Source organism: Hemiscyllium ocellatum, chromosome 17 (assembly GCF_020745735.1).
Source record: "Hemiscyllium ocellatum isolate sHemOce1 chromosome 17, sHemOce1.pat.X.cur, whole genome shotgun sequence".
Lineage (NCBI taxonomy): Eukaryota > Metazoa > Chordata > Chondrichthyes > Orectolobiformes > Hemiscylliidae > Hemiscyllium > Hemiscyllium ocellatum.
Window position 1 is genome coordinate 3,716,148 of NC_083417.1, and position 23,902 is coordinate 3,740,049.

A 23,902-nucleotide genomic window follows, 5' to 3' on the forward strand; every position below is an offset into this window, starting at 1 on the left:
ACTGGTTTATAATTATGGATGAAAATGTGTTGCTGGTTAAAGCGCAGCAGGTCAGGCAGCATCCAAGGAACAGGAAATTCGACGTTTCGGGCCAGAGCCCTTCATCAGGAATGAGGAGAGTGTGTCCAGCAGGCTAAGGTAAAAGGTAGGGAGGAGGGACTTGGGGGAGGGGCGATGGAGATGTGATAGGTGGAAGGAGGTCAAGGTGAGGGTGATAGGCCGGAGTGGGGTGGGGGCGGAGAGGTCAGGAAGAGGATTGCAGGTGAGGAGGGCGGTGCTGAGTTCGAGGGAATCGACTGAGACAAGGTGGGGGGAGGGGAAATTAGGAAACTGGAGAAATCTGAGTTCATCCCTTGCGTTGGAGGGTTCCCAGGCGGAAGATGAGGCGCTCTTCCTCCAACCGTCGTGTTATGATGTTCTGGCGATGGAGGAGTCCAAGGACCTGCATGTCCTCGGTGGAGTGGGAGGGAGAGTTAAAGTGTTGAGCCACGGGGTGATTGGGTTGGTTGGTCCGGGCGTCCCAGAGGTGTTCCCTGAAGCGTTCCGCAAGTAGGCGGCCCGTCTCCCCAATATAGAGGAGGCCACATCGGGTGCAGCGGATGCAATAGATGGTGTGTGGAGGTGCAGGTGAATTTGTGGCGGATATGGAAGGATCCCTTGGGGCCTTGGAGAGAGGTAAGGGAGGAGGTGTGGGCGCAAGTTTTACATTTCCTGCGGTTGCAGGGGAAGGTGCCGGGAGTGGAGGTTGGGTTGTTGGGGGGTGTGGACCTGACGAGAGAGTCACGGAGGGAGTGGTCTTTTCGGAACGCTGATAGGGGAGGGGAGGGAAATATATCCCTGGTGGTGGGGTCTGTTTGGAGGTGGCAGAAATGACGGCGGATGATATGCTGTATACGGAGGTTGGTGGGGTGATAGGTGAGAACCAGTGGGGTTCTGTCCTGGTGGTGGTTGGAGGGGCGGGGCTCAAGGGCGGAGGAGCGGGAAGTGGAAATGGAGGAGATGCGGTGGAGGGCATCGTCGATCACGTCTGGGGGGAATCTGCGGTCTTTGAAGAAGGAGGCCATCTGGGCTGTACGGTATTGGAACTGGTCCTCCTGGGAGCAGCTGCGGCGGAGACGAAGGAATTGGGAATATGGGATGGAGTTTTTACAGGGGGCAGGGTGAGAGGAGGTGTAGTCCAGGTAGCTGTGGGAGTCAGTCGGTTTATAGTAGATGTCTGTGTTTAGTCGATCGCCCGAGATAGAAATGGAAAGGTCTTGGAAGGGGAGGGAGGAGTCTGAGACAGTCCAGGTGAATTTGAGGTCGGGATGGAAGGCGTTGGTAAAGTTGATGAACTGTTCAACCTCCTCGTGGGAGCACGAGGCAGCGCCAATACAGTCATCGATGTAGCGGAGGAAAAGGTGGGGTGTGGTGCCAGTGTAGTTGCGGAAGATGGACTGTTCCACATATCCTACGAAGAGACAGGCATAGCTGGGGCCCATGCGGGTGCCCATGGCAACTCCTTTAGTTTGGAGGAAGTGGGAGGATTGGAAAGCGAAGTTGTTCAGGGTGAGGACCAGTTCAGTCAGTCGAAGGAGGGTGTCAGTGGAAGGGTACTGGTTAGTGCGGCGGGAAAGGAAGAAGCGGAGGGCTTTTGAGTCCTTCGTGATGGGGGATGGAGGTGTACAGGGACTGGATGTCCATCGTGAAAATAAGGCGTTGGGGACCGGGGAAGCGAAAATCATGGAGGAGATGGAGGGCGTGGGTGGTGTCCCGAACGTAGGTGGGGAGTTCTTGGACTAAAGGGGACAGAACCGTGTCGAGGTACGCAGAGATGAGTTCGGTGGGGCAGGAGCAGGCTGAGACAATGGGTCGGCTGGGGCAGTCAGGTTTGTGGATTTTGGGCAGGAGGTAGAAACGGGCGGTGCGGGGTTGTGGGACTATGAGGTTGGAGGCAGTGGATGGGAGATCCCCTGAGGTGATGAGGTTATGGATGGTCTTGGAGATGATGGTTTGGTGGTGTGAGGTGGGGTCATGGTCAAGCGGGCAGTAGGAGGCGGCGTCTGCGAGCTGGCGTTTGGCCTCAGCGGTGTAAAGGTCGGTGCGCCAAACTACTACCGCGCCTCCCTTGTCTGCATGTTTGATGGTGAGGTTGGGGTTGGAGCGGAGGGAGTGGAGGGCTGCACGTTCCGAGGGTGAGAGGTTGGAGTGGGTGAGAGGGGTGGACAGGTTGAGTCGGTTAATGTCGCCGCAGCAGTTGGCTATAAAGAGATCGAGGGCGGGTAAGAGGCCAGTACGGGGTGTCCAGGTGGATGGGGTGTGTTGGAGGTGGGAGAAGGGGTCGTCAGAGGGTGGGCGGGAGTCTTGGTTGAAAAAGTAGGCACGGAGGCGAAGGCGGCGGAAGAATTGTTCAATATCTCGCCGCGTGTTGAACTCATTAATCCAAGGGCTAGGGGAATGAAGATGAGGCTTCACCTTCATTCCCCTACGCCCTCGGATTAATGAGTCTCCGGCCTATCACCCTCACCTTGACCTCCTTCCACCTATCACATCTCCATCGCCCCTCCCCCAAGTCCCTCCTCCCTACCTTTTATCTTAGCCTGCTGGACACACTTTCCTCATTCCAGATGAAGGGCTTATGCCCGAAACGTCGAATTTCCTGTTCCTTGGATGCTGCCTGACCTGCTGCGCTTTAACCAGCAACACATTTTCAGCTCTGATCTCCAGCATCTGCAGACCTCACTTTTTACTGGTTTATAATTATAACTACTATTATAATTATACTGTTATAACAAGATTTGGGTGAGACCACACTTAGAATATTGTGTCCAGTTCTGGTCGCCCTACTATAGGAAAGATACAGAGGCTTTGGAGAGGGTGCAAAGAAGGTTTACCAGGATGCTGCCTGGACTGGAGGGCTTGCCTTATGAAGAACGGTTGAATAAGCTCGGACTTTTCTCTCTGGAGAGGAGGAGGAAGAGAGGAGACCTGATCGAGGTGTACAAGGTAATGAGAGGCATGGGTAGAGTCAATAACCAGAGACTTTTCCCCAGGGCAGGATTGTCTGGTACGAGGGGTCATAATTTTAAGACATTAGGAAGAAGGTATAGACGGGGACATCAGAGCTAGGTTCTTTACACAAAGAGTTGTTAATGCATGGAATGTGTTGCCAGCTGTGATGGTGGTAGCAGAGTCATTGGGGACATTAAGAGACTGTTGGACATGCACATGGATAGCAGTGAGTTGAGGGATGCATAGATTAGGTTATTTTATTTTAGTTTAGGAATAATCCTCGGCACAACATCGTGGGCCAAAGGGCCTGTTCTGTTCTGTGCTGTACTTTTCTATGTTCTATATTTAAATGTAACCATTTGGGAAGTTACCAATGTCCTGAGTTTAAAACCAGGTTATAGGAAACAGAGGAGTCAGCCTTTGAGCCTGCTCCATGATTCAATAGCATCAGGATGACCATCTAAAGTAGCACACTGTGGCCATTTTACCCCATGATGCCCTGGTACCTTCAGCCCAAGGGAAGGTGGGTTGACAAATGGAAGACAGGGACGGTCACCAAGGCTGTGACTGTCCACTCCATCATCTTAATGGCAGCAACTGACAGGGAACATGTGCAATTGGCAGTCCCCCCCAATCGGCCATGCTACAGAAATCACAGCCATTGTTGGCAATGCCCATGGAGACACTTAGAGCTGAGGGGGATGTGGGGAACCACAGGCACGATGTGGCAAAAGCCATCGCTCGGCAACACGCCATTGCCTTGGGGCCCACTGCCCAACATGCCATCGCCTGGCAACACACCCTCACCCACGACCCACCACCTGGCAACACGCCATCGCCTGGCACCATCACTCAGGGGCATGGCTAAGAATTGTCACCCAAGTTTCGGAGATTTGGACAACGTTGCTGAAGCTTGCTTGAACCAGCCCATAAGCCCAACAGCAACAACCAGGCACAGGTGCATCCTGGGAAGAAGGATTTCCAGTCCATTGCCACACGTGGGGGTGGCTCCTGTCGTGTGGTGACAGTTACCTGGCAGAACTTCTTCATCTTCTCCAGCACGGCATTGACCTCTGGCATCACATCCTTGCCGTCTACCTGGATGGGGATATTGGAACGGTTCCTCAGCGCAATGTGTAGAACAGCACGGTTCTGGAGAAGAAATACCAGCTGTGTTATTCACAAGGTCCACATCACACCCCATGTCCATGGTTAACAGATCACCCCCTGGTCACAGTTACAGCCGAGTGTCGGATTTGTAACAATGTGATCCGTGTGGCCCCGGGGCCAGGGTGATCATTAACCAAGAAGTACATTGTGGAAAAGCAACACTGGGGTTTTAAAACTGAACTGCTTTGACAGTCTCACAATAAAACAGGGAGCATATAACCATCATCAGTCATATTCCCAAACTCCTGCAATGATTGGCTACAACAACAGTACATGAGGGTGCATATTGAGGTGTACATATTAAAGGTTAAATGCTAAACACCTTTCTGCCTCTGTCTATGTAAGAAACAGGAACTGCAAAAGGCCATTTGGCCCTTCCAGCCTGATCCCCCATTCAGCAAAACCAGGTTCAATCTGAACACAGCTATCTCCTACACTCCCCACATCATCCAGACTCTGCCAGTCTCAAACGATTCCTGAACACAGGATCCACAGCTCACTGAGGTAGGGAACTGTGAAGATTCACACCCAAATGGAGAACTCTAAGCGTTCCCTCTCTCTCTCCAAAAGTCTAATGACTTGGTCATCACACCTCAGCTCTCTACAGACCAGCTCCTGGCTGGGTGTTTCTCATTACTCTGAGTTTCCAAGTTGTCTTGGTTTATCAATTTCTCATTCCTCTACATTGACTCCGGCTAAAATGCTGAACACTGGGCTGCTTTAACTGTGAAACGTTTAAAAATACTCCAAAATGTACCCAATTCCTGTCTCAGTTCCAACTTCATCTAACACCAGTATAGAACGCAGGCATCGTGTAGAATGTCTTCTTGATGTGAAATAAAATATCTCCCCACGTTAAAACCATTCAGAATCAAACGTTACAATTTCTGATCTCATCATAAAGTGTAGCAGCAGAAATAGGCCATTCAGCCCATCAAATCCACTCCTCCATTCAATGTGATCATGGCATTTCTGATAATCCTCAACTCCACTTTCCTGCCTTTCCCCCCATAACCTTCGATTCCCTTTCCTGATCAAAAATCTCTCTATCTCAGCCTTGAATATACTCAATGAGCCAGCCTTGACAACCCTCTAGGAGAAAGAATTCCACAGATTCACTTCCCTTAGAAGAAGAGATTCTTCCTCATCTCGGTCTTAAATCTGTCATGCCTTATTGAGGTGATGCCCTCTGGTCCTGTCCCCTCCTACAAGGGGGGGGGGGGGGGTTAATCTTTCCACATCGACCCTGTCAAGTACCTCAAAAATCTCGTTTCAATAAGGTCACATTGCATTCCTCTGTAAGCTGACAAATGCACTTATAAGGCAGTCCGCACCCGGGATCAGTCTGTATATCATTCCTTAGGTTAGGGACAAAACTGGTCACAGTATTCCGTTTTAGCAAAACGGCCCTATTTTTGTACGCTCGCTATGAAATAAAAGCCAACATTCCACTTGCCATCCCTCATGATCTGCTGAACTTGGATGTGGTCTCCCAAATCCCTCTGTGCTGTAGCCTTCTGCAGTCATTGTCCATTTAAATAATATTCAGCTTTTCCAACCCTCCTTCCAAAGCATTTGACCGCACATTTACCTCCCCCCAGCCCCACATTATGTCCCATCTCTCAAGATCTTACCCACTCACTGTCTACATCCCTCTCAGAATGTCATCCTCACCAGCCAACATCCTATCTATTTTCATTTGGAACGCAACTTTGTGTTCAGGGGTTTATAATGAAAATGTGTGGGTGTGGGTGTGTGGACAGCAAGTAGATTTCAATACAGACAGGACAGAGGTTACACAATTTGGGACAGGAGCAAGGAAGTCACATGGTCCTGGGGAACGAACCATTGTAAAAGCAGAAAGGGGGAAACGGGAGCTGTCATCATGATCCAAAGTGATTCTTGGCCAGTGGGACATTTCTAAAATATCATCTATGTGATGACATCAGAAACCCAGCAGCCAGTTAATACACAGGAAGATCCCACTAACAGCAATCGGGATAAATACTGACAGAGACAGTCAGGGAGACTCTTATTCAATATAGTGTCATGTGATCTGTTACAGCCACCCGAAGGGCAGACAGAGCCTTGGTTTATGACAGTGCTGCAGACAGTGTTGGGCTCCCTCAGGACTGCATTGGAAAATCAGCCTGGATTATAGAGTCATTGACATGTACAGTATGGAAACAGACCATTCAGTCCAACTTATCCATGCCAACTAGACATCCCAACCTGATCTAGTCTCACCTGCCAGCACCCGGCCCATATTCTTCCAAATCCTTCCTATTCATATACCCATTCAAATACCTTTTAAATGTTGCAATTGTACCAGCCTCCACCACTTCCTCTGGCAGCTCATTCCATACACGTACCACTCTCTGTGTGAAAAAGTTGCCCCTTAGGTCTCTTTTACATCTTTCCCCTCTCACCGTAAACCTATGGCCTCTAGTTCTGGACTCCCCGACCCCAGGGAAAAGATCTTACCTATATACCCTACCTATGCCCCTCATGATTTTATAAACCTCTATAAGGTCACCCCTAAACCTTTGACGGTCCAGGGAAAACAGCCCCAGCCTGTTCAGCCTCTCCCTATAACTCAGATCCTCCAATCCTGGCCACATCCTTGTAAATCTTTTCTGAATCCTTTCAAGTTTCACAACATCTTTCCGATAGGAAGGAGACCAGAATTGTACACAATATTCCAACAGTGGCCTAACCAATGTCCTATACAGCCACAACATGGCTCCCAACTCCTGTACTCAATACTCTGACCAATAAAGTAAAGCATACCAAATGCCTTCTTCACTATCCTATCCATATGCGACTCCACTTTCAAAGAACTATAAACCTGCACTCCAAGGTCTCTTTGTTCAGCAACACTCCCTAGGACCTTACCATTAAGTGTATAAGTCCTGCTAAGATTTGCTTTCCCAAAATGCAGCACCTTGCATTTATCTGAATTAAACTCCATCTGCCACTTCTCAGCCCATTGGCCCATCTGGTCCAGATCCTGTTGTAATCTGAGGTAACCTTCTTCGCTGTCCACTACACCTCCAATTTTGGTGTCATCTGCAAACTTACTAACTGTACCTCTTATGCTCGCATCCAAATCATTTATATAAATGACAAAAAGTAGTGGACCCAGCACCAATCCTTGTGGTACTCCAGTGGTCACAGGCCTCCAGTCTGAAAAACAACCCTCCACCACCACCCTCTGTCTTCTACCTTTGAGCCAGTTATGTATCCAAATGGCTAGTTCTCCCTGTATTCCATGAGATCTAACCTTGCTAACTGGTCTCCCTTGTCGAACATCTTGCTGAAGTCCATATAGATCTCATCTACCACTCTTCCCTCATCAATCCTCTTCGTTACTTCAAAAAACTCAAGTTTGTGAGACATGATTTCCCACGCACAAAGCCATGTTGATTATCCCTAATCAGTCCTTGCCTTTCCAAATACATGTACATCCTGTCCCTCAGGATTCCCTCCAACAACTTGCCCACCACCGAGGTCAGGTTCACTGGTCTATAGTTCCTTTGTCCTTACCACCTTTCTTAAGTAGTGGCATATTAGTCAACCTCCAGTCTTCCGGCACCTGACTGCCCCCTGAAATCCTGAGACCGGGGCTTGAACCACACAAACATCACCCCCACAGATGTCAGACCCTGATTTAGGTTTCTAACACAGTTTGTGAGCTTTGTGTAACTGCCAAAAGCCCAGGTTTTCTATCTTGTACAGTCTCTCTCACACTCACACACACACACACACACACACACACACACGTTCCACTGAGCCCTCATCCAGCTGAGAGCAGCAGGATATTGTGGAATGGGAAGCAGTTTCCTGTGACACTCAGACAGGGCCCTGCATTGTCGTAGCAGCCTGATGGAGGGGACTCTGCCGTGAATCTCAAACTGCAGCACCACGAGTATCCGCCCCTCCATATTGCCCTCGGGACTTGTTGAGTACTTGGGAAGCAGAATGAAGCAGTGAAGAGACTGGTCGGGGAAGTGAGACGGAGGGAGACGGTTCTGAACAAGGGTCACTGGACCTGAAAGGTTAACTCTGATTTCTCTCCACAGATGCTGCCAGACCTGCTGAGCTTCTCCAGCCAATTTTTTTGTTTCAGATCTTCAGTTTTTGGCTTTAAGTTTTTATGAGATTGCGGGATATTGACAGAAGGCTTTCTGGGGTGGTTACAATCTGATCGATCAAGTGAGACATTTGTGTTACTAAAATAAGCTTCGAAATGAAGATTAGAGATGATACAGTCTGCAGCAGTACCTTCCAAACCCAGGCCCACTTCCATCTAGAAGGACAAGGGCAGCAGATACATGGGAGCACCACCCCCTGCAGGTTCCCGTCCAAGCCACTCACCATCCCAACTTGGAAATATATCGCTGTTTCTTCAGTGTCGCTGGGTCAAACTCCTGGAATTCTCTCCTTAAGGGCATTGTGGGTCTACCAACAGCACATGGACTGCAGAGGTTCGAGGCGACAGCCCACCCCCACCTTCTCAAGGGGCAACTAGGGATGCTGGCCCAGGCAGTGAGAGCTGCACTACTGTACTGAGATGGAATACATTTTGGATATATATTGAAACCTCTCTATTCTGGGTCATCCACTTACCTCTGTGAAGTTAATCTTCTCCCCAGTGAACATGCGCTCCCTTGCATTCTCAATACCTCGGGATTTTGCCTGAGGGTGTGGGGAAAGAGAAACAGATCAATGCAAAACAATCTCCAGTGGATTTGTCACCATTCACAGCTCCGGGCGTGAGACAGACAACCTCTCTCCAAAACATGGCAAATTTGTTAGTATCAGTGAACCGGACCAATCTGCACCAAGTGTTATAAAGGCCAGCAAAGGTGGCCAATCTATCCATAGCAACATCCTCGAATAGAATGGGGAGCAAAGACCAGTTTTTATAATATTTGCTTATTGTAAGATTATGGGGCAGCAGGGTGATGACCCAGAACGGGATTGATGGGGAGTAAGGAACTACAATAACCACAATGCCCCATTTCAAGCCCTTTGTAGTGAGTACTGTGCACTGGTCCAATTACTTCAGGGACACGGGTTTCTATTGGGTGGGGGTGGGGGTGGTTGTTGTTGTTGGGAGAATAAATTTACACTGCCACTGGAGGGAGATCACCATCGAGGGGCGAGTGAGAGACTGGGCTGAGTGCAAGCACATCTTGTTTGCAATTGGGATAAGAACTGGCTCCCACAGTCAAATAGTTCACACGGTCCAAGAGATCAGTCTGACAAAACATTCCCTCTGCCGAATTAAAGAAATCCAGCAACACAAAATGAAGATTGAAAGCAAAGAGTGTCCCGGAACATGTTGAGGACGTAAAGGGTGCTGTGCTAACGCAGGATGTGACAAAAGACAGGAGCTATTCAGTGGCAAGGTGACACTCACCAGGTCAATCAGCATTTTTAATACTTCCTGAGTGATCAGATTCTTTGAATAATCCAGCAAGATGTCGCCATCATCAGTCTTGAGGGTTAAACTGTGGACAGAGTAGGAATGGACAGTTAGACATCCCCCCGCATGGAGCAACTGGGCAGAGAATGAACCCCCTCCTGTCTCTCTGGCCCAAACCCACCTGGATCAGCCCTTGTTGTTGGCACAGGATGGTATCTGTATTCACCACTCGATCTGGTGTGGTATTCCAAATCCTAACCACTGGTTGCATAAAAAAGGGGTCTCCCGGCCCATCCTACACCACATTCATTTGTTTTCCTCATCACCTTAAACCTAATTTGCTGAGTCAGACTCACCCACCCCCTAACTGCCATCCGCAGCACTGGGTACTGGTCAGGAACGATGTTCTGAGCTACAATGCCTGCCTGTGCCAATTCAAAGACCCAGTGCAGCCAACCCAGACTCAGCTGGTCCAGATGTGGGGCATTAAATCTCACACCCTCCAGTCAGCACTCCTCCAGATCACCGCTCCACAGCAGGAACTGCAGCAAGACCCCTTATCAGCACAGGAACAGAAGCCAAGGGTCCTGGAGCAGGATGTCAGCACAACTCTCAGTAAACACGTGGCAATTTGAGACAGAGTTAAAACCATGATGGAAAATGCCAAGTAGATGCAAAATCCCAACAGCTCCCAAAATCGATAGGGCAGCATAGCTGGAGACCATACATGGCTTCAGCTCTTTGAAACAGTATTTGCTGTTATCCCACTCCCACGTTAGCCATCTCTCTTCCTTCCAGCATTTATTCCATTCTCTTACGAATCTGTATTCACCAGCCTATCAGAAGGTGCATCAAAGTTACATACAAAGGTTCCCGCCCCCATTTCTTTTGCATCCCCTGCAAGTTCCCCTCCAGAAACATATTACCGTTCCTTCACGGTCACTGGGTCAGAATCCTGGAATTCCCTCCCCAAGGGCATTGTGGGTCTACCTACAGCACATGGACTGCAGTGGTTCAAGGAGGAAGCTCACCCCCACCTTCTCAAGGGGCAACTAGGGATGGGCGATAAATGCTGACCCAGCCAGTGACACCCACGCCCCTCTAAAGAAGTCACCTTAAACTTGCACCATCTCATTGTTGACCCTGGAGTCAGTATCTAGGCTGACCCACACATCACCGCTGCTCTACAGAGGAAGGTTAATATTGTAACTAAGGTTGGAATACAAATGCAACTTTTCCCACATATCCAGAACAAATCGTTTTAAAAAGACAGTGATTGTTTAAACAGTTGTCAGTTTTTAATCTTGGGAGAAAGAGTTAGAATGTTGGGAGGTCACTCACTGAGAGCGGAGCGCTGGCTCAGTCTGCTTTGAACCATCAGCACAGGGATGGCATACACAAGTGTGCACAGACTTGGGACATGGAACATAATGTGGCAGGAAGAATCGAGGAGTTAACTATTATTTAAATGGAGAAAGGCTGCAGAAAGCTGCAGAACAAACTAATTTGGAAGTCCTTGTGCATGAATCACAAAAAGCGAGCATCTAGATTCAGTGGGTAATACAGAAGGCAAATCCCTTCTATTTCAAAGGGAACAGAGTATAAAAATAGCAAAGTCTTGCTAAAGATAGTCAGACAACAGCTGGAATACTGTGAGCAGTACTGGGCCCCTAATGAAAGGCGAGATATACCTTGGAGGCAAGCCAGACAGGGTTCACCCGGCTGACCCTGAGTGTAGATAGTCTGTCTGAGGACAGATCGAATGGTTTGAGCCTGTCCTCATCCTGAAACATTTAAAGGTTTCTAAGGGACTTAGGGTAGACAAGGAGAGTCCATATTCCCCTGAGGGAGAGTCTATGATCAGGTGGCAAAGCCTCACAATAAAGAGGTCACCCATTTGAGACAAAGGAGGAACAATTTCTTCGGAGGCTTGTAAATCTGTGGAATTCTTTCTGGAGGGCTGTCATTAAGTATATTCAAGGCTAAGACAGATTTTTAATCAGGAGAGGAATTGAGGATTACAGGAAAAAAGGCAGGAAAGTAAGAGTTGTGGATCAGCAGAACAACTATGATCTCATTGAATAGTGAAGCAGGCTCGATGGGCTGAATGGCCTTTTTCTGTTCCTAGTGCTTATGGCCTGCTTGGTGTTTGCCTCATTGATCAAAAAGCCCTGTGCAACCTGGTGTCTGTGACAGTGTCCATCACTCTGGCCTGTGGGCTGCACACTGGTGGGCATCTCTTAGCTGGCAACATGCCACTATTTCTAAATAGAACAGCAGGGCGCTGTCTCGGTTCTTGGCAGTGAGCTTGTGACAGATGGGAATATCCTGCTGATGGCAGGAACCAGGTCCCAGTTCACATTCACTCTCATCCCAACTCTCTTGGCTGGAGCCTCTCTGCAGCTTCTCGCTGTGCGCGCTTCGGGTCATTTCCAGAGCCAGGGCCAGCTTCCTTCCACGGTCTGGGGCCTATAGTTGGCAGTACTCCCCAAGCCCAAACCCAGGCTAACAGTCCAGTACACACCTGAGGGATCACTGCACTGTCAAAGACCCTAGACTCTTATAGCACTAAAGAGGCACTTCAACCCATCAACTCTGTACAGGCAAAAACACATTCCTAGCTACACCAGCCCCACTTTCCAAGACTAGGCCCACAGCTTTGAATGTTATGACACTTCAAGCACCTATCAAAGTACTCTGTAAACATCAAAAGGTTTTCCCACCTCAGCTCCCCACCACCCTCTGGGTGAAAACTCCTCTCCTCAAATCCTCTCTGAAGCTTCTGCCCTTCACTTTAACAGGATGCCCTCTTGTTATTGACTGACCTTAGGATGAGATGGTGAACTACGACCTCTTTCCAGTCTCTCAGGTGGATATAAAAGATGTCCACCAATGGTGTCCAGGCCAATGTTGAACTTCTCGTATTACACACAAAAGGATTATCTAGTCATCATCGAGAGTTGGTGGGAATTTATGGTGCACAAATTGTCTGCCACTTTCCTTAAAATTATAACAGCTGTCTATTTCAAAGCACTTGACAGTCAATTAAATCAATTTGCAAAGATCCACCTTCCCACTTTCTGGAATATTCTAATTATACCTGCCAATATTACACATGACACAGAAACAGACACACACACACACAGCCTTTAGTTTCTCGCTCACTCATTACCAACCTTCCAGTTCCCCAGACCACATCCTCATGTTGAAAGACTGAAAATTTCATAAACAGTGACAACAGCTCAGTGACGGATTTATACAGTTATAGAGGTGTACAGCACAGAAACAGACCCTTCGGTTCAACACATCCATGCCGACCAGATATCCTAAATTAATCTAGTCCCATTTGCCAGCATTTGGCTCATATCCCTCTAAATCCTTCCTGTTCACACACCCATCCAAATGCCTCTTAAATGTAATTGTACCAGTTTCCACCACTTCCTCTGGCAGCTCATTTCATACCCGTACCACCCTCTGTGAAAAAGTTACCCCTTGGGTCACTTTTATATCTTTCCCCTCTCACCCTAAACCTCTAGTTCTGGAGAAAAAGACCTTCTATAAAGGTCACCCCTCAACCTCTGACACTCCAGGGAAAACAGCCCCAAGCCTATTCAGCCTCTCCCTATAGCTCAAACCCTCCAACTCCAGCAACATCCTTGTAAATCTTTTTTGAAGAGTAAGACAGACAACATTTTTAAGATCAAATCTTGCTTCTATTAAATATTTGGGGCTATATCAGCCTGTTCAGGAATTTGGGAGTGGGTGAAGCTAACCAAAGACTGAAAACTATTCTGGGTATGTGGCCCACCCCTGGATGTCCTTGAGAAGGTTGTGGTGAGTTGCCTTGTGGAGTTGCTACTGTCCACACAATCAAAGTATTCTCAGCATGTTTGAGATCTACTTTACCAGGTCAGACAATGGTCAATCAGGTTACAGTGAGACTGGAGTCACACTCAGAGCTAACTTGGTATAGACAGCAGATTTCCTGTCTTAAATGATGTTATGAATCAGTTGACTTTTTACTGATAATGTTGTGATCATTTTGATCAATGTCACACTTTTAAAAGTGAATTAAAATTCTCAAAAAGATTCAAGTACACATTCTGTGTTACCAGTTCAGTAATGTGATCACAAACCACCATAGCAGTCACACAGAGGGTTGCCAGTGAGATCACATACATGATTTGAACACACCTCAACCAGGAAATACACAAAATAGGATACACCTACTACAAATTTTACAGAAGTGAATGAGCAATTTAGCTACATTTTATCTATGTTAAAACAGTCACTAATTCCCCTTGTCAGTAAATTTGGGAGTCTGAACCTATCCCAGTTGTTTCAATAGTTACATCCTGATGAAGGGCTTATGCCTGAAATGTCGAATTTCCTGTTCCTTGGATGCTGCCTGACCTGCTGCGCTTTTCCAGCAACACATTTTCAGCTCTGATCTCCAGCATCTGCAGACCTCACTTTCTCCTCTTCACTGTAAGATGATTGATGAATTGGAGCTGCAAACTTTTAAGACATGTATTGGCATTACCAACACTAAGCATTGTTTCTCAAGCACAAATTTTCTATAATGCAGGGTTACACAAGAACCCTGTTAAAGAAGAGCTGACTGTAATCAGAGGGATGGTGGTGAGATTCTGACAGTTATTTGCAGATCTCCAGTTTTCAGACAAGTCACACCCAGTCACATTGCATCAGATCCCAGTTACCCAATCACATTTCCTCCTATGACACTGAGCAGAGGAATCCGGAGAGCAGGAGACAAACCAGATGATAAAAACAGATTTCATCCAGGTCACCTTCAACTTGCTTGTACCAAATGAGTTTTGAAAATCCTCTCTCACAGGAATGAGGGTATCGGTGACTGGGCCAGCATGTATTATCCATTCCGAGCCACCCTGGAGCTACCTTCTTTAACCGCTGCAGTCCATGTGCTGTGGGTAGACCCACAATGTCCTTAGGGAGGGAATTCCAGGATTTTGACCCAGTGACACGGAAATATATCGCCATTCTTTCAAAGTCAGTATAGTGAGTGGCTTGGAGGGGAACTTGCCCACAGTGATGGTGTCCTTTTGGTGGGATCAGGCAAAGAGGAGCTGGTGACTAACCATTGAACAATCCTGACCAAGACAGCAAGGCAGGTGAGGGAAATCTGTAGCGGAGGAGAGGTTGGGTTTATTAACTCATTCCAGGAATGGCTTTTTTTTTTGAGGAGAGGTTAAGCTGGGGGTTGGACCTTTGCCCATTTGCGTTTAGAAGAACAAGGGGAATCCAAGGGGTTCAACTGGATGGATACTTCCCCATACAGGAGAGAGACTAAAACTAGGAGACATTGTTCCAGAATAACAGGTCTCACTTTTAACACAAGTGAGAAGAATGGTCTCTCAGGAGGTGTGTTTACAAAATTCTCTTGCCTGGACAGCAGTACAGATTGGGCAAAAGTGAGGACTGCAGATGCTGGAAATCATGGTCTAGCGCAGAGTGATGCTGGAAAAGCACAGCAGGTCAGGCAGCATCCGAGGAGCAGGAAAATCAACGTTTCGAGCAAAAGCCCTTCATCAGGAATGTATAGATTGGATCATTGAATTTAATCAAAGCGGAGTAGTTGAGGAAAACAAAATTGCTGGAGATCACAGAGCACCAGGCAGCATCCACGGAGAGACAGCAAGCTAACATTTCGAGTCTAGATGACTCTTCATCAGAGCTGGTCACAGTAGAGGGTCATACTGGAATAGAACATAGAACAATACAGCGCAGAACAGGCCCTTCCACCTTCAATATTGCACCGATCTGTGAACTAATCTAAGCCCATCCCCCTACACTATCCCATCATCATCCATGTGCTTATCCAAGGATTGTTTAAATCTCCCTAATGTGGTGAGTTAACTACATTGACAGGTAGGGTATCCCACGCCCTTACCACTCTGAGTAAAGAACCTGCCTCTGACATCTGTCTTAAACCTATCACCCCTCAATTTGCAGCCAAGCCCCCTCATACAAACTGACATCATCCAAGGAAAAAGACCCTCACTATCCACCCTAACTAATCCTCTGATCATCTTGTATGTCTCTATTAAATCTCCCCTTAGCCTTCTTCTCTCCAATGAGAACAGACCCAAGTCTCTCAGCCTTTCCTCATAAGACCTTCCCTCCAGACCAGGCAACCTCCTGGTAAATCTCCTCTGCACCTTTCCCAATGCTTCCACATCCTTCCCAAAATATGGGGACCAGAACTGTACACAATATTCCAAGTGCTGCCACACCAGCATTTTGTACAGTTGCAGCATAACATCATGGCTCTGGAACTCAATCCCTCTACCAGTGAAACCTAACACACTGTATGCCTTCTGAACAGCACTATCCACTTGGGTGGCAACTTTCAGGGATCTGTGTACATGGACACCAAGATCCCTCTGCACATCCACACTACCAAGAATCTTTCCATTGACCCAGTACTCTGCCTTCCTGTTATTCTTCCCAAAGTGAATCACCTTACATTTATCTGCATTGAACTCCATTTGCCACCTCTCAGCCCAATTCTGCAGTTTATCCAAATCTCCCTGCAATATTCTTCCACATTGTCCACTATCCCACTGACCTTAGTGTCATCTGCAAACTTACCAACCCATCCACCTATGCCTGTGTCTAAGTAACTTATAATAATGACAAACAGCAGTGGTCCCAAAACAGATCCTTGTGGCACACCACTAGTAACCGGACTCCAGGCTGAGTATTTTCCATCAACTACCACTCGCTGCCTTCTTACAGAAAGCCAGTTTCTAATCCAAACTGCTAAATCACCCTCAATTCCATGCCTCCACATTTTCTCCAACAGCCGACCATGTGGAATCTTATCAAAGACTTTGTTGAAGTCCATGCACACCACATCAACTGCCCTACCCTCATCTACATGCTTGGTCACTTTTTCAAAAAACTCAATGTGCTTTAAGAGACACGACCTGCCCCTGACAAATCTACGTTGACTATTTCCAATCAAATTGTTGCTTGCTGGATGATTATAAATCCTCTCTCTTATAATCCTTTCCAAAACCTTTCCTACAACAGATGTATGGCTCACTGGTCTATAATTACCTTTGTCATCTCTACTGCCCTTCCTGAACAAGAGCACATCATTTGCAATCCTCCCGTCCTCTGGTATTAAACTTGTAGACAATGATGAATCAAAGATCAATGCCAAAGGCTCTATCTCCTCCCCAGCTTCCCAGAGAATTCTCGATACGTCCCATACGTCCCACTCCTTCTAGAATTGATATCACCTCCTCCACACTAACCTCAATCCTTTCAAGTCAGTCTTCTACTTTACAATATTCTCCTTTTCCTGAGTGAAAACAGATGAGAAATATTCTTTTAGCACCTCTCTGATCGCCACAGGGTCCATGCACAACTTCCCACTTCTGTCTTTGACTGGCCCTATTCCTACCCTAGTCATCCTTTTATTCCTCACATACCTTTATTCTATTTGCTAAAGACTGCTCGTGTCCTCTCTTTGCTCTTCTTAACTCTCTCTTTAAATCCTTCCGAGCTGATCGGGAACTCTCCATCGCCTCATCTGTACCATCTTGTCTCAATGTCACATAAGCCTCCCTCTTCCACTTAACAAGAAATTCAATTTCTTTAGTAAACCGCAGTTCCCTTACCTTATCACTTCCTCCCTGTCTGACAGGGACATACCTATCAAAGACACACAATTTCTGTTCCTTAAACCAACTCCACATTTTGATTGTTCCCCCTCCCCTGCATTTTGCTAGCCATTCTATGCCCCCTAAGTCTTGCCTAAATACATTATAATTGCCCTTGCCCCATTGATAACTCTTGTCCTGTGGCATGTATCTATCCCTTTCTATCACTAAATGTAACTGAATTATGGTCACTCTCTCCAAAGTGCTCACCTACCACTAAATCAAACACCAGGCCTGGCTCATTACCAAGCACCCGATCCAGTGTGGCCTCCCCTCTTGTCAGCCCTTTGACATACCGTGTCAGGAAACCCTCCTGTACACACTGGACAAAAACTGATCTATCTGACGTACTAGAGTTACTGCATTTCCAGTCAATGTTGGGGAAGTTAAAGTCCCCCCATAATGACCACCCTGTTCCTGTCACTCCTACCCAGAATTCATTTGCCAATCCTCTCCTCCACGTTCCTGGAACTCTGCAGAGGACTATAAAAAACTCCCGGCAGTTTGACCTCTCCTGTTTCTAACCTCTGCCCATACCACCATAGTAAATGAATCCTCGTTAAATGTTCTTTCAGCCACTGTCATAGTTCCTTGACTAACAAAGCCACACCTCCCTCTCTTTCACCACATTCCCTGATCTTAATAAAAGATCTAAACCCTGGAACCTGCAACATCCATTTCTGTCCCTGCTCTATCCATGTCTCTGAAATGGCCACAACACTGAAGTCTCAGGTACCTATCCATGCTGGAAGTTCACCTTCCTTATTCCGAATATTCCTGGCATTGAAGTAGACACACTTTAATCTAATTTGCTGTCTGCCAGCATGCTTCTGTGACTGTGAAATTCTGTCCGTGCCCTCCCTACTCTCATCCTCCTGTGCACTGCAACTCCACCTCCAGTTCCCATCACCCTGCTGAGTTAGTTTAAACCCACTTGAATAGCACCAACAAATTTCCCACCCAGGATATTAGTACCCCTCCGGTTCATGTGAAGACCGTTCTGTTTGTACAAGTCCCACCTTCCCCAGAATGATCCCCAATTATCCAAGAACCTGAAACCCTCCCTCCTGCGCCATCCTTGCAGCCACGTGTTCAGCTGATATCTCTCCCTATTCCTTGCCTCGCTATCACATGGCACGGGTAACAAACCAGAGATAACAACTCTGTTCTAGCTCTCAGCTTCCACCCTAGCGCCATGAAATCCTGCCTTACATCCCTATCCCTCTTCTTATGTTGTTGGTATTTACGTGGACCACAAATTGGGGGCTGGTCACCCTCTCCCTTCAGGATCCCAAAGACACAATCCAAGACATCACAGACCTGGGAAGCAACACACCAACCATGAGCTTCTTTCGTTCCCAACAAGTCTCTGACCCCCTAACTATTGTGTCCCCAATGACTGAATGTTTAATTAAAGCCAAGATCAGATCAGCCATGATCTTGTTGAATAGTTCAAAGGTCTTGTGGTGCTGAACTCTAGCTTTCTATAACCAGCTGTTCAATGTCACCCGTTAAATCCGAACGTTATGCTCACTACACCACACCTCAGGTTTGTTCATTTGTTGAAACTCAATTTCCAAAAGACATTCATCTAATTTTAAGTTGAATGAATCAAGTCAAACTATTTAAGTGAAGTTGCAATGATTTGTCAAGGCAACATTACAGACACAATTCTGGCTCAGTTCCTGTTGAAGGGCTTATGCCAGAAGCATGGATTCTCCTGCTCCTCCGATGCTGCCTGACCCGTGTTTTTCCAGCTCCACACTCTTGACTCTGGCTCAATTTAAACTCAATATTTATTTGATTTACTTCCAGGATCAGCAGCAATTTGCTTTTTTACCTGATACTTTGGAGTACTGCTGTGATTTTCTCAGAAATCAGTTCCATTTCAATGTGAACTGTTCATGTGCTGCCGACTCACATTCTTTCTGGATCCCGTGAACTGCCTGGTTTCCATAGCAGAGTCTATATTAGGCGAGAGTAACCTCCCTCCCAAGGGCTGCAGCTCCCTCTTCGACGGGGTCAGGCATCATTCCATCCAGGAGTGAACCCAGAGTTTAGATCAGTGTGGTGCTGGAAAAGCACAGCAGGTCAGGCAGGAAAATTGACGTTTCGGGCAAAAGCCCACTATTCATTCCTGATGAAGGGCTTTTGCCAGAAGAGGCGATTCTCCTGCTCCTCGGATGCTGTGCTTTTCCAGCACCACTCTGATCTAAACTCTGGTTTCCAGCATCTACAGTCCTCACTTTTGCCCAGGAGTGAAGCCACGCAGCCTGCTTGCTGGGATCACGGCTCGTACAAACACCCCTGGAATTCCAGCCCAGTCAGCTTCAGATGAACGAACTTTTGCCTGAATGACTGGAACCTCACCAAGTCAATGTGGAGTCACGGACTGGAGCCGTCTCTCCGTGTACACCGATTTAAAAACCATCCAACTGGAGGTTAATTATAAAGTTACAACGTTAAGGTCGCAAATTGAGCAAGTCACAGAAATGTTTCTCCCCGGGAAAGTCATCCCTTGGGATTTTTGATTCACAAATGTCTATGTTCACAATATTATAAATACCACGCGGATTAAATGCCCTCATTAAGGTCCAGCTTTACTTTTGATGGGTTTTTAAAGGACAGCACTTCACTGATTTAGAGGTTCGGTCACTCTGAGAAGATTCCTCCAGACACATCAGCCCCCACCAGATGAGCACAGGATTTTCAGCAGAATCTCACAATTACTGGGAGAAGGTCATTCGGACCGGGCCTGGCTTTACTGACCCATTGATTAAAAATCAGTTCCCTGGCCCTTCCCTGATCGAACACTTTCCCATTCTCATGGCCTCCCATGACTTGCTGGAGAATGGGGGGAGGGGGCCTCTGAACCCGACGCTGCCGCAGTTCCGCACTCGCTGAGCGAGTGACTAAGCAGAATGTGGACGGAGATCCAGCGTCTACCCCCAACTCCGTGCTGGGCGGCACGTACACACCGGGACAAGTCTGCACCACTCTTCCCCCACCCCCCTCCAGTACATGCGCCATTCCTCAGCCGGGGGGTGCGGACAGGAGGCAGTAATACCCAGCCCTGTCGGTCCACCCGCTCACGATCTAATCGCCTACAGACCCCACTCACCTGAAGCGACTGAAGCGGTCGGGCTGCTCCTCAAACATCTTCCGCAGTTTGAGGCTGGCACAGTTCCGCCGGTGCCAGTCCACCAGGGCTTTATAGTTACTATCGGCGGTGAGAGCATTGGCCATTGCGGCTAAAGGAAGTCCGGGAGTCTGTGTTTTAACGTGGGGGTAGTGGCAGAGGCTCCGGCAGAGGTGCACCGTGAGCTGGGCTGGGCTGGAGCTGGAACTGTCCCTGTCTCTGAGAGCCGGATACGGATGGAACGCTGAGACTGGGCGTTCGAAGGTGAAATTGTAACACTGATTCCACAGCAACCAATCAGCAGCGGCCTAGGTGTATGTCCCGCCCACTCGCCCCCTGACGGGCAGGCGGCCCAGCCAATGGTATCAGAGAGTGACCGTGACGTCACAATATCATGTCGGTGTTGCCCGTTTGAGCCGCATTTGGTTCCAAACCAGAGACGGCGGCTGTTCGTGTCGGGGAGGCTGGCCCCTCGGCCCCTCTTGGTGGTGTCTCTGTGGTACTGCCCTCCCGGTGCAGACAGCGTGCTCGGGGCGGCTCTCTCCAGCCATTGGCCTAGACTGCAAAGGGAAGAGGAGCCCACATGCCTGAAGGTCATAAAGTGAAACCCAATATGAAGCACAAAATGGTGTTTCTGTTTGAAGATTCATTTAAACAGATAAAACGTATCCTAGAATAAATGAAAATAAAACATTCTGGATGCTGGAGATTTGAAATAGACAAAGTTTTCAAGAAAATCGGCAGATACTGCACTATCTGAGGAGCAGTAAACGTTTCCATTCCGATAGGTGTCTGTTCCGGAAGATATAGAAATGCAAATTTACATGAAACTAGAGGTACGTTAGTGGGAGATCTTAATTACCCAAATATACACAGGGTAAAATGGAGGCCTCCCGTGTGGGGCAGTGGTCGTGTCTTTATCCCCAAACTGAGAGCACAGGCTTCAATTCCCACCTGCACTGAAGGTGTGTGATAACATCTCTGAACAGGTTAATTAGAAAGAAGAGCTCATGCCCTTTTTCAGCTCTGATCTCCAGCGCCCACTTTCTCCAGGTTAATTAGAAAAACGGGTTAAATAAAAACAACAGTAAAATGCAGGGAGGGAGATGCCGGATAAAGTGACCTAGGGGTACGGGTGTACAGTTCCTTGAAAGTGGAGTCACAGGCAGGCAGGATGGTGAAAAAGGCATTTAGTACGCTTGCCTTCATTGGTGTTTGAGCATAGGAGTTGGGCGTCATTTTGCGGCTGTACGGGATATTGGTGAGGCCACTTTTAAAATCCCATATATTTCTGGTCGCTGTTCTATAGGAAAGACGTTGTTAAACTTGAGAGGGTTGGAGTGTTTGAGCTATAAGGATAGGCTGAGCTGTGGAATTTTGACCTTATAAAATCAGGAGGGGCATGAATAGGAGGAATAAACAGGTGTTTTCCCCTGGGGTAGGGGAGTCCAAAGCTGGAAGACACAGGTTTATGGTGAGCGGGGAATGATTTAAAAAGGACCTAAGAGGCAATGTTTTCCTGCAGAGGGTGGTGCATGTATGGAATGAGGAAGTGGTGGAGATGGGTACATTATAATTACAAACACTTATTGGCATGTAGATAAGATGAATAATAGGTGTCTTTTCCCTAAAGTGGAGAATTTCAAGACATTATATGGGGGCATATTTTAAGGTGATAGGGGAAATTTTTTAAAAAGACATGGGGGCAGTCTTTTGTGCACAGTGTGGTTCGTGTGTGGGATGAACTTCCCCAGGAAGTTGTGAACTCAGGTATAGTTACAATGTTTAAAAGACATTTAGCTAAATACATGAATAAAAAGTGTTTGGTGGGATATGTGCCAAATATTGCATGCAATTCTGATCTTCCTATCGGAAAGATGTTGTGAAATTTGAAAGGGTTCAGAAAAGATTTACAAGGATGTTGCCAGGGTTTGAGGATTTGAGCTACAGGGAGAGGCTGAACAGGCTGGGGCTGTTTTCCCTGAGCATCAGAGGCTGAGGGGTGACTTTATAGAGGTTTATAAAATCATGAGGGGCATGGATAGGATAAATAGACAAGGTCTTTTCCCTGGGCTGGAGGAGTCCAGAACTAGAGGGCATAGGTTTAGGGTGAGAGGGGAAAGATATAAAAGAGGCCTATGAGGCAACCTTTTCACGCGGAGGGTGGTATGTGTATGGAATGAGCTGCCAGAGGAAATGGTGGAGGCTGGTACAATTACAACATTTAAAAGGCATCTGGATGGGTATGTGAATAGGAAGGATGTGGAAGAATATGGATCGGATGCTGGTAGGTGGGACTAGATTAGGTTGCGATATCTGGTGGCATGGATGAGTTGGACCAAAGGGTCTGTTTCCGTGCTGTACATCTCTATGACTCTAAGTGCAGGTGGGTGAGGCTAGGCATAGACTGGTTGGACAGAGGGATCTGTTTCCATGCTGTATGAGTCTATGGCTTTCCAACATGTAAAAGGATGGGTACATGAATAGGATGATTTTAGAGGGATATGGGCCAAATGCTGGCTAATGGAACTAGGTCAGATGGGGATGTCCGGTCGGTGCGGACAAGTTGGACTGAAGGGTCTGGTGTATGATTCTACAGTTTCTGGTGTGTTCAGGGGCGTTTTCGTCATCAGTAAGATTCCAACCCAATGAAGAAGCTGGAAGAATACATTTGCTGGATTTGCTTCTGGGAAATGAGGTGGATTAATTTAATCATGTGTCCTGAGGGACATTAAGGGAACAGTGACCATAAGGTTTAGAATGGTTATGGGAAAGGTCAAGGAACTATCCAGAATAAACATAACTAATTGCAGGAGGACTAGTGTCAGAGTGAGAACCGATCTGCTCAAGGCTTATGAGATTCAAAATTCAGCATGGAATAATTTAAAGAGCTAATTTGGACAGAGTCGGTCTACCATCCCACAAGGTAGAAAGGTAAGCTGGAGAATAGACAATGAAAGAGATGGGGATTAAGATAAAGTAGAAAAGAGGTATGAAACTTGTCAGGCTAAGGCTGAATATAGACAGTTCCAAAACAAAACAGAAATTGCTGGAAAGGTTCAGCAGATCTGGCAGCAGCTGTCGGGAGAAATCCGAATGAATGCTTCAGATGCAGTGACCCTTCCACAGAAACTTCAGGATGGATTGAAAAAGTGAAAGAGAGAATGAGAAGAGGCTGACAGGCAGCATTGGAAGGAGTCCAAATATCCTTTCCCAGCCAAGAAATAGTGAAAGGGTAGTGAAAGGGGGAGTGGAGTTGATATCAAACCAAAAAGAGGATCTACACATGAAGGCTGAGGTACAAAATGAGTCTTTTCAAGACTCTTCTTATTTCTTCTTGTCAAGATAGAAGATGCTGCCAAAGTCATAGTGAAAGAGGAAGTAGTTGTGAGAATGGATGGGCTAAAATTGTTAAAGAGAAGTTAGAAAGTCAGGCTGGCCTTGACATTGATAAGGCGA

General features: G+C 47.2%; 1 protein-coding gene across 1 annotated transcript in view; it reads right to left on the minus strand.

The window, feature by feature from the left end:
• Positions 1-20,696, minus strand: part of gpib (glucose-6-phosphate isomerase b) — a 36,746-nt gene extending 16,050 nt beyond the window's left edge. Inside the window, exons 1-4 of the mRNA XM_060837922.1 lie at positions 20,426-20,696; positions 9,587-9,677; positions 8,791-8,859; positions 4,024-4,143 (exon numbers count right to left, since the gene is read on the minus strand). Of these exons, the coding sequence (XP_060693905.1) occupies positions 4,024-4,143; positions 8,791-8,859; positions 9,587-9,677; positions 20,426-20,550 (405 nt within the window). The 5' untranslated portion in view covers positions 20,551-20,696. The remainder of the gene's footprint in view (positions 1-4,023; positions 4,144-8,790; positions 8,860-9,586; positions 9,678-20,425) is intronic.
• Positions 20,697-23,902: the final 3,206 nt, after the last annotated feature.